The 9,788-nt window shown below is 38.3% G+C and overlaps 1 protein-coding gene across 1 annotated transcript; it reads right to left on the bottom strand.

Annotated features, from left to right (window-relative positions):
* Positions 1-5,230: 5,230 nt before the first annotated feature.
* LOC149493633 (uncharacterized) lies at positions 5,231-5,962 on the bottom strand. Its single transcript, XM_089726294.1, has 2 exons — positions 5,744-5,962; positions 5,231-5,557 (listed from the first exon to the last, which is right to left on the bottom strand). The coding sequence occupies exons 1-2, from the start codon at positions 5,960-5,962 to the stop codon at positions 5,231-5,233; spliced, it is 546 nt and encodes a 181-aa protein (XP_089582420.1).
* Positions 5,963-9,788: the final 3,826 nt, after the last annotated feature.

Below are 9,788 nucleotides of genomic sequence, written 5' to 3'. Positions count from 1 at the left end.
ATATTAAGTACGTATCTATATTTTCCTAATGTAAAAAGCAACAGCTTGACATCATAATCAGCATACAACATGATATTAGCATGAAAGGACATAGGTTCAACCAGATTGTAGCGTCTCAGCTCGGTTCATTTGAGTTAACGGGTGGACCGGGAAGGGATGTTACAGAAGGTATGCAGCAGTTTAATTTTAAATTTTTTACTACGATTATACTATTTTTGTGCAATTACAGGGCAAAATCAAACCATCTAGAGTTATCAACAATCAAAAGTTAACAAATCAAGGTCTAAACACAGCCAAGAAGAGATTAATCTTAAGGTTCAAGGCAAGTTAGGGTTTCTGGCGTCTCAAACAGCCGCGTCACGCAACTGTTCTCGCAAGAACAGCTGCGTCACGCAACTGTTCATGGAAGAACAGCCGCGCCACGCAACTCCTACCTGCGTGACGCGACTGCCGACGCAAGCGCAAACAGTGAAAAATAATCCTATTACTACAGTTACGGATCAAAAGCAGTAAAAACAGAAAATTGAAGAAATTTTGTACTTACCTCGGATCGAAAGCCACGCATCTGACTCGTTTCGTACCGGACTGGAAATTCCGAACCCGGCAACGGAAGGAGCTGCAATGGTTGCGTCCCGGGGGTTAGCGGGTTCCGGCTCACCGGCACCGGCTCACCGTCAAATGTAGGAATATCAGGCAGGGCCCCGAGAATCTCCATCTCCGGAGTATAGGCAGAAGCAGGAATCTCTGAGATTTGAGACATCTTTTCGGTTGAACAGTTCAGAGAATTTCCAATTGCTTAGGGTTTGTGAATAAGTGAAATTGAATCGACTGAGAAGGAAGATACTTATAGTAAAACCAGATGGGTCGAAGCTCGTTCAACTGGGCCCGACAAGAGCATTGGGCCCATTATCCTTTTTAAGCCCGACAGGCCCACAAGGCCCATTTCAAAAGCTCACAACGACCCGTTCCGGCGACATGACGTTGATGTACGGCTCGTATACGGCTGCAAACTTTCATCAACTCACCGCACCGGGGTCAGGAGCATTAAATTGTCCATATTACCCTCAGGCCAACCGGTGATGGTTTTTCGAAGCCGATAGGTCCCGCTGATTAGTGATGGTGCATTGCGAAGCTAGTCAGAACAATTTCAAAACAGTGATGATGTATTGCGAAGCTGTTTCAAATCTTCTTCCCCAGTCAATGATGTTGAGTTGCGAAGTTGACCAGGGTAAAACCGACATCTTTCGGGCCGATCAAACCGAGCCTCGAGGATGCCTTTTTCTAAACCGACTGGAGCCGACAAAGCCGACCAAACCGAGCTAAGTAGGTGGCCAGATCAAAGCTCTTCAAGCCGATCAAACCGAGCTTCGAGGATGCCCCTTCAGATTCCATGGGAACCAACGAAGCCGATCAAACCGAGCTGAGAAGGTGACCAAACATTCAAAGTCCTTCAGGCCGATCAAACCGAGCCCCGAAGGTGTCTTCCAAGCCGATCAAACCGAGCTTTGAAGTCATTCACATGTTGGATGGAAACCGACGAAGCCGATCAAACCGAGCTTAGGAGGTGACCAGATGATCAATTCAGCATCTTTCCAAGCCGATCAAACCGAGCTTCGGAGATGATTGCCTGATAGAAGGCGCGTCAATGGACCACTTTAACATTAATCGTTTATACAATTAATGATAAAGTGGGGGGGCAAACTGTTGACGCGTAATTTTATGCCTCCACCTGACCCGATGATGATATGAGGACAAAGGATGAGGCTTCACAATAAACCAGAGGTGTCTGAATCAAAAATCGAACCAAACCGCCCAAAGGAGCCTGACCCATGTTAGGGCTGCGTCACGCAGCTATCACCTGCGTGACGCTACTTTTAGCTGCGTCACGCAGCTCTAACGGGTCTGACACCCTTGGCGCGCGCACGTGCAGTGGCCTGCACTGTTTGTATGGATACGCGGCAACTGTACGAAAAGTAAGTCGCGTCACGCAGGCTTACGGGTGCGTCACGCAGCTCCTACCTGCGTGACGCGACTGTCCTGTCGCCCTAACCATATAAATACTGCATTACACAGCAAAAACGGGACCTTTTCAGAGACTTTGAAAACTCTTCTTATTTTCTCTCAAAAAAGACTAAGGGATTGAGACAAAAAAAAAAAATGACTGTGGCTAGGGTTTTCCTCAAAGACTCCAGTGAGTAACCTTGAGGAAGATCAAGCTATTAGGCACATAGATTGAAAACTTAAAAAAAAAAAAGACATAAAAAAGAGTAAGAGAGAAAGAAGAGAAAAGAAAGGTTTTTATTGTTAAGATTGGACGTTGAATCTTCTTGGAATCGTGAAGCTTCATCCTTAGATCGACCATATCGTATGCAATCCTCAAATCTGAGGGTTAGGTAATCATCTAAACCCTTTTGATTGCACTTTTCTTTAACTAGTTATTTATTTGTGAAAATCCCATTTTCTTAGTATTTTAGTTAGTTTGGTTTTGATTAAACCACATTTCGCCCATATTTGAGTATTTCTGAATCATATTAAATCTCTGTTAACAAGAAAGAAACGTAAAAAAAAATAGTTTGAATGGTAGTTGTGGACCAGAGCAGCCGCGTCACGCAGGTACTACCTGCGTGACGCGACTGTTCATGTCCAAAAGTCTTTAATATGGATTGGACTACCTGCGTAATGCAGCTATTCGCAAACCCAGGATACTTTTGTATTTAATGTGATGTTTTGGATGAATAATCAATAAAACTGAAAATATTAATAAGTCGTGAATAGTTCTGTCACGCAGCTAGGAGTTCCGTCACGCGACTGTTCTTCATAGAACAGCCGCGTGACGCAACTGTTCCAATTTCCAGTAGCACAATAAGAGTTGCACCACGCGAGTGTTCTTCATAGATTACCCGCGTGACGCGACTGTTCTAAAAGTTCCAGGATGAATGAAGGGAGTCGCGTCAAGCGACTGTCCCTTATGGGACACCTGCGTGACGCAACTGTCTCATGATTTCAGTGTATTTTACTTATTCCACCGTAATTTCATACAATTAAACAGATTTTAATTTTAACTCAGAAAATGATCAAACATGGGCAAATTAAGATTTAATCAAATCAAATCAACTAATTATTAATGATTTTGAGGTTTTAGGATTTACTTCTTTTTACTTATTGCTTATCATATTATCAAATTCGGTTTGTGGCCCGCCTTTAACCATAAGGCAAGAGCGGGTCTTTTCTTTTATTTTAGTACGTGTTATGGATGGATGGTGGATGATATATCTTATTTGTTATGAATGCAATGGACGAAATTAATTGGGACGGTTAATTAATTTTCCACATAGGAGCTCGGTTCGATTTATTCGGGTTGGGTTTAAATAATTGGCTTTTCTAAAATAAAATCAAATTAGAAATCGTAGGTTAAAAGAGGCCGATTTTTCCGGGCGTCGGCTTCCAACGGGCCGACGTACCCAATTCCCTTACCTAGAATCTCATAGGTTCGCCTGACCAGTTTTCTAAAACAAAAGGCCTTGAATAAAATAGGTTAAAAATGGAGTCACTTTTGTAAAGTAAAATCAAAAACGGTCTCATTGCCGAAATAATGGGTGGCGACTAAAAAACAATTTATAAGACCGATTCATCAGCATCGCACATCCAAAAGGGTTTTATCACTTTTTTTAATAAAGTATTCAAGTACACCAAATAAAGAAAAATCTTCGATCTTTCTCCGGGGGGAAAACAAAGAGGAAAGCATAAGCAACCGAAAACACGGAGATGACTATATTGTGGAGTGGTTTTGTAAAGAATGTGAGTGGGTGATGCATAGCTTAAGAGTTTAGTGGGAAGAATATTTAGGTGGTAAGTAGGCATAGCTAATGCATGATGCCAAAAACTAGATGGAATAGAAGAGTGCAACAAGAGGGTACGAACCATATTGTTTATTGTTTTTATTTTCCTCTCTGCTTTGCCATTTTGGGACGAGGTATATGGACAGGAAAAGTGAAAAATAATACCATTTGTTTGGCAAAAATCATGAAATGACTAATTATTATATTCCCTACCATTGTCACATTGAAGAGTTTTGACGTGTGTGTTAAATTGAGTCTTAACAAAATTGCAGAAAAGCTGAAAGACTTTAAGAACCTGAGATTTATGAGAAAGTGGGAATGTCCACAAGAAATTTGTAAAATTATCAAGAAATAACACATAATAACGATGGCCTAAAGAACTCAAAATAGGAGATGTCCAAACATCACTGTGAATTAAATCAAATGGCATACGAGTAATAGTATGAGACTCATAAAATGGAAGTTTAACAGATTTGCCAAAATGACAAGAATCACAAAAAGAAATGTTGTCTTTATTGCAAGTTATAAAATTACTTTGCCTAAGCGATTTGATGACATCTATCCCCGGATGACCCAAATGATTATGCCATCGATCCAAAGAAATGGAAGAAAAGGCAGATGGAACAGAAAACATAGAAAGACAGGCGGAATTTGTGATTGTATAGAGGTCCCCCGTGCTATCACATCTCAGAAGACTGGTCCCCGTCGGATAGTCCTTCACAGTAAACCCAATAGGATCAAATTCAACAGAGGTCATGTTATCAACAGTAAATTTCCTAACGGAAACACGATTTTTAATTAATTTTGGAGCATGTAGAACATGATTAAGATGCAAAGGTGGGTTAGTATGGGGTAAAACAGCATGACCAGAACCCTGAATTGGAATTTTGCTACCATTACCAACAAGTATACCATTACTTCGGCTTAATTGAGAATAAGAAGTGAGAGTACCTGAGTTTGCTGTCATGTGAGAAGTGGCAGAACTGTCCATATACCAATGTTCTGGTGGCTACTGTAAGGATAGAGTATGCATCGCTTGATCAATGTCAGTTGGAGTGTAGTCATTTGAATAAGACACTGCAGTATGAAAAGATTGAGCTGGATGTGCACCCAAAATACCCGGCTGTCTTAGAGTGGAGGTGGATGATCGAGGAACCCAGTTAGGATATGGACATGGAGGAGGACTCCATTGCTGTTGCTGAGAATAGTAAGGATACTAGGTACCCCATGGAGGAAACATGCGTGTAACTCCAAGACTGTTGATTAAAACCACGACCAGAATCTCCAGAAGAATTGCCATAGGAATTACTAGAAGAACCACGACCACCCCCTACACCAGATCGACCATGTCCGCTATTAGCATTCCGACCACCACGTCCCTGTTGATTCTGTCACTGTCCACCAGTAAAAGGAGGAAGAGAATGAGCAGAGTCGGTATTGGAGAGAGTAACTGAATCAGTGGCGGTTTTAGTAATCATAGCAGAAGCATTCACAGAATCAAGCTTTGCACGTTCCGCTTTTGTTGTTTCTTCAAGGAGCAACATGGATCGTACTTGGGCAAAGGAAGGTAACGGCGCCTTGTTTTGAATCACTGTAACGAATCCATCATAAGCATCTGTAAGACCATTGAGAAGACTTAAAACCTTTCGTTGATCTAAGACTTTAGAACCAACGTTGGTCAGCTGATCTGCTAGGACTTTGAGGCGTATGGTATAAGCCTTCGCATCAGGAAAATCACATAAATTAGTGTTCGTGAATTCCGTTTCAAAGTGGAGAGCTCGTGATGTTTTATTATCTTGAAACAATTCTTCCAATTGAGTCCAAGCATCTAATGCCGTGTCTTTGGGATTAATTATCGTGTTCAAAAGATCGAAAGAGATGGTTCCATAAATCCATTAACGGACAATATTATCAATTCGATCCCATTGAGCTTGATCTGCAGGGGTTTTTGGTGTTACTGAATCTGATTTGGGAGAAATATGATCATGGGTTAAGGTTGCTTTGGTGTGAATGATAAAGAGGGTAGCCCAATTATTATATTGAGCCGAATCATAATCAAGAATGATTGGGATATGAGTTTTGATGTTGGTAATGGTGGTTGCAAGATGAATTTTCTCAGCCATTGGTGAATAGAAGAGATAACCGAAGAGAAGAAACAAGAGAAATGAGGTTAAGAAATGAGAGAAATAGGGTTAAGTTTTGTGACAGCGCTTTGATACCATGTAATTGTCTTTCGTGAGTAATACAGTACAAAGAGTTGCTATATATATACAAGGCTAACTAGGGCATCATACAAGGAAACTAATTATGTACAAGATGTATTAAACTAGCAAGATTCAATGTATTGATATTATTTTAATGTTATTTTTGTTAAATAGTATGAAATCAATATGCCTAAATTGATTATTAAACTTAGTTTATGAGTTAATGAATCAAAAACAAACTTTACAGGTATGTAAATGTAATTTTTTAACATTTTATTTTAAAAATTATTCAATTGAATTGGCAATCAATTACAATATTACATATTCACTAAATATACAATTTATAGCGTTAATATTAAACTCTTAATTTTTATTATTTTTTTATGAAAATGAAAATATTATATAAATATTAAAATCAAAACCAAAATCACTGTTCATACAACAGTGTTATACCAATTAAACCATCTAATTTTTTTTGCAATTTCTATTTTATCCTCTTTGCTTTTACAACCCACTAAATTCTTTTTTTTTCTACACGTGGCAAGCTTCATCTGACCCAATGTTTTGCTTAACTCATCTTATATATTTTCATTTAAATAAGGGAGAATATAAAGAATAACCATTTTTCTCTTTTTTTTTAACTTTTTTTATTTTTATTTATTAAACAAATAAATAAAATTTAGTGTAAAGCAATTACACAAACCATTGTGTATTAATTGATTTAATTTATTTACATCAAACACTTATTAAAAATAAAATTTTGTTCAATTATAAGTTTTTTTTTTCTAAGACAATTCCTAGATCCAATTAAAAATTGTGAAATTGATTTTTTAAAAATAATTCCAATATAAGTTATTGTCGAACTTTATTGGTACATAATCAGAAATGTTTGAAATAATTAAATTTTATTATCTAATTGATCTACTATCTATTTATATATTATTATACATTCTATAAGTAGAAAAGTTATTGATGAATGTGTAATTTTCTCGATGTGTTGTACTATGATACTATAAAATGATAATTATAAGAAGAAAAAAAAAATTTAGAGCTCTCAAACTACCATTGTTCGATATTTGTCTATTTTTATTTTTTTTTTATCCAAAGAAATTTATTTATGTTAAATAAAAAACTCATGAGAAATTTATGAAAAATAATTTATAAATTATAAAAAATTGTCTACACTTCTATGGATTCAATAATTTTATAATATAAAATTATGACACAAAAAACACTAATGCAAAATTTATTTTCATAAAAAAGTTTAATCTGGAAAAATATGACACTACAAAAAAAAACGCCATTTTGCGACCGACCAATCGGTTGCAAAATGGCACAGAATGGTCGCTAATTTAGCGATCGATCTGCGACCGATATATATCGGTCGCAAAACACCTGATCGCAAAATTTTTTTGCGACTGATGATTTCTTCGGTCGCAAATTTGAAAAATTAGTCGCAAATTTTGGTCGTGGTTCATTTGGAAACTCTGTCGCAAATTTGGTCGCAGAAAAGTCTGTCGCAATTTTTAAAATCAGTCGCAAAATGTAAATTTAAAATTTTAATTTTTGGTATCATATCGGTCGCAAATCGGTCGCAAAAGTGAAAAAAAATAAAAAAAATTAAATATTATTCTGAAACCATAATTTTTCCGCACCTGTGAAAATTAACATATATACATATATATCACACATGCAATTCAAGAACAATATAAAAATGTAATTTTTATTGTACTGAACAAAATATCAAAATACAAATGAAAAACTAAAAAGGTCCAAAATCAAATCTACGCTGCTGCTCATCTGGAGGATCCGATGTCGGATCGCCGGGAGGAGTACCTGCTGGATGTGATGTAGCGCCAGGAGGGGTGACCAAAGTATCGTCTGCAGCATCGGGATCAGCAGCCGGTAGTGGCTGCTGCTGAGATGTCAAAACATTTCGGTCTGTAGCAGGTGCAGGATCAGGGGAAGAAGTACCAACACCGGGCTCACCGGACAGCCGCATCACATGCGCTCTAAGCTCTGCAATCTGTCTTTGCTGATCAGCAAGCTGAGCCCGTATATCAGTATAGTGCTCGTCAGTGTGCTCAGGCTGTGGTCCTGCGCTAGCTGTAGAAGCGTGAGCTGCTGAGCCGTAGTAAAACTGTGATGCCTGAGACCCGATGCCGTATACCTTCCTCCTCTTCTCGCCCCCTACAGCCTCGAGATAAAGCACTACCTCATCAATTCTTGACTCAGCTTCAGATTCATCGGTCTGAGAAGAAACAATACGCTCCCGAGCTATAGTATAGTTCTCCTGAAAACAAAAAATTAATTAATCACTGCAATTGCAAGCTTTATTATATTGAAATTTGTACATCTTTGCAATGAGTAGAGGGTAAATGTAAATATTATTCATTGTTACTTACATTGACGCTCACCGCACGTCTGTCGACAAACGTATTCAGATCGTGGTCCTTCGTGTGAGTGTATGTAAACACCTCAATCGGTGTGGGCTCACGACCTAATTTTTCAGCCTGTAATGAATTTTTATGCTTGATATATTAATATATATAGTGTCCTTTCATTAAACATCAGTTTCATATAATTAAGAACTAGTTCACTTACTAATAATCGAGCTGTCTCTATAACAGATATTGATCCGCCCGTGTGTCGAGAAGGTCCTGCTCCATCACGGCCAGTCTCACTGCGCCTGTTTTGTGCAAATATCTCCCGCTTTCTCTTGAATGCAGGATCCTCCCAAGCCTTTTGCCAGCTCTCCCATATCTCTTGAGACATGCACTGCTGCTTCTTACCGCTTCTTCTCATCCTATAGGTGAAGTCAGCATATCGATCAGCGCATATCTTCTCCCAGGCTATTTTCAGCATAGCCGTAATGGCCTCGTCCCATATGAAATGTTTCTGCAAAAAATGAAATGTTTCTACAAAACTTGCATTCTCTATATTCCGAGTCAACACCCCAGAATATCATACAATTATTACGACAGCAATCAATCTTTTCTACTGGTAGTCCCAATCCCCGAACTAATTTTTTTATCCGATAAAAATTATCAACCATTGAATGGCCTTCAGGCAACATTTCCTTTGCTAACTGCACAAAATCATCGTAACACCTTTCTGAAAAATGGTGCTCCGCTTTCATGTGTAATAATCGTGCCACAACAGACAGAACTGAATGATTCTTGCATCCAGGCCACAGTTCATTGTTAGCTGCACTTAGCATGTCAAACAATTGTAGTGCTGCTACGTTTGGCGATTCCTCCATATTATCCCAATCACATTGTACTCTACTCGCATCGATTACCATATCATTGCATTGATTACTATACAGAAATTGATAAGGCTGAACTTCTAAACTTACCAGAATGGAGTGGCCTGACCCACTGGCAACTCAAGCTTCACCATGATGTATCCATTCGTAATAATTTTGCACGTACCCATTTTTGCACAAATGAAGTTTCACTGTATCGATGTCTAAGAAGGCTCAATTTTGACACTTCTTGTGATTACATGGATACCTCAACTTATTACCATCCATAAAACTGGGATTACTAACTGCAAACTGTATAAACGCCTCCAATCCTTGCAGGAACTCTTGTCTTAATATCCCATTGACCTCGAACCTCCAGTACATCCAATCTCGATTATTTCGCATTTTTTTTTTTACCTAATTAACAATGTGTTTATAAAGGGTAAATTATATGTAATTGCATTAGTCTAAACCATCCTTAAAACATGCCACTAATGT

This window comes from Jatropha curcas, chromosome 9 (genome assembly GCF_041381405.1).
Source record: "Jatropha curcas cultivar XTBG-Jc1 chromosome 9, XTBG_Jcur_1.0, whole genome shotgun sequence".
In the NCBI taxonomy this organism is placed as follows: Eukaryota; Viridiplantae; Streptophyta; class Magnoliopsida; order Malpighiales; family Euphorbiaceae; genus Jatropha; species Jatropha curcas.
Note: the sequence above shows the minus strand (reverse complement) of the source record. Positions and strands in the feature narration are given on the sequence as shown.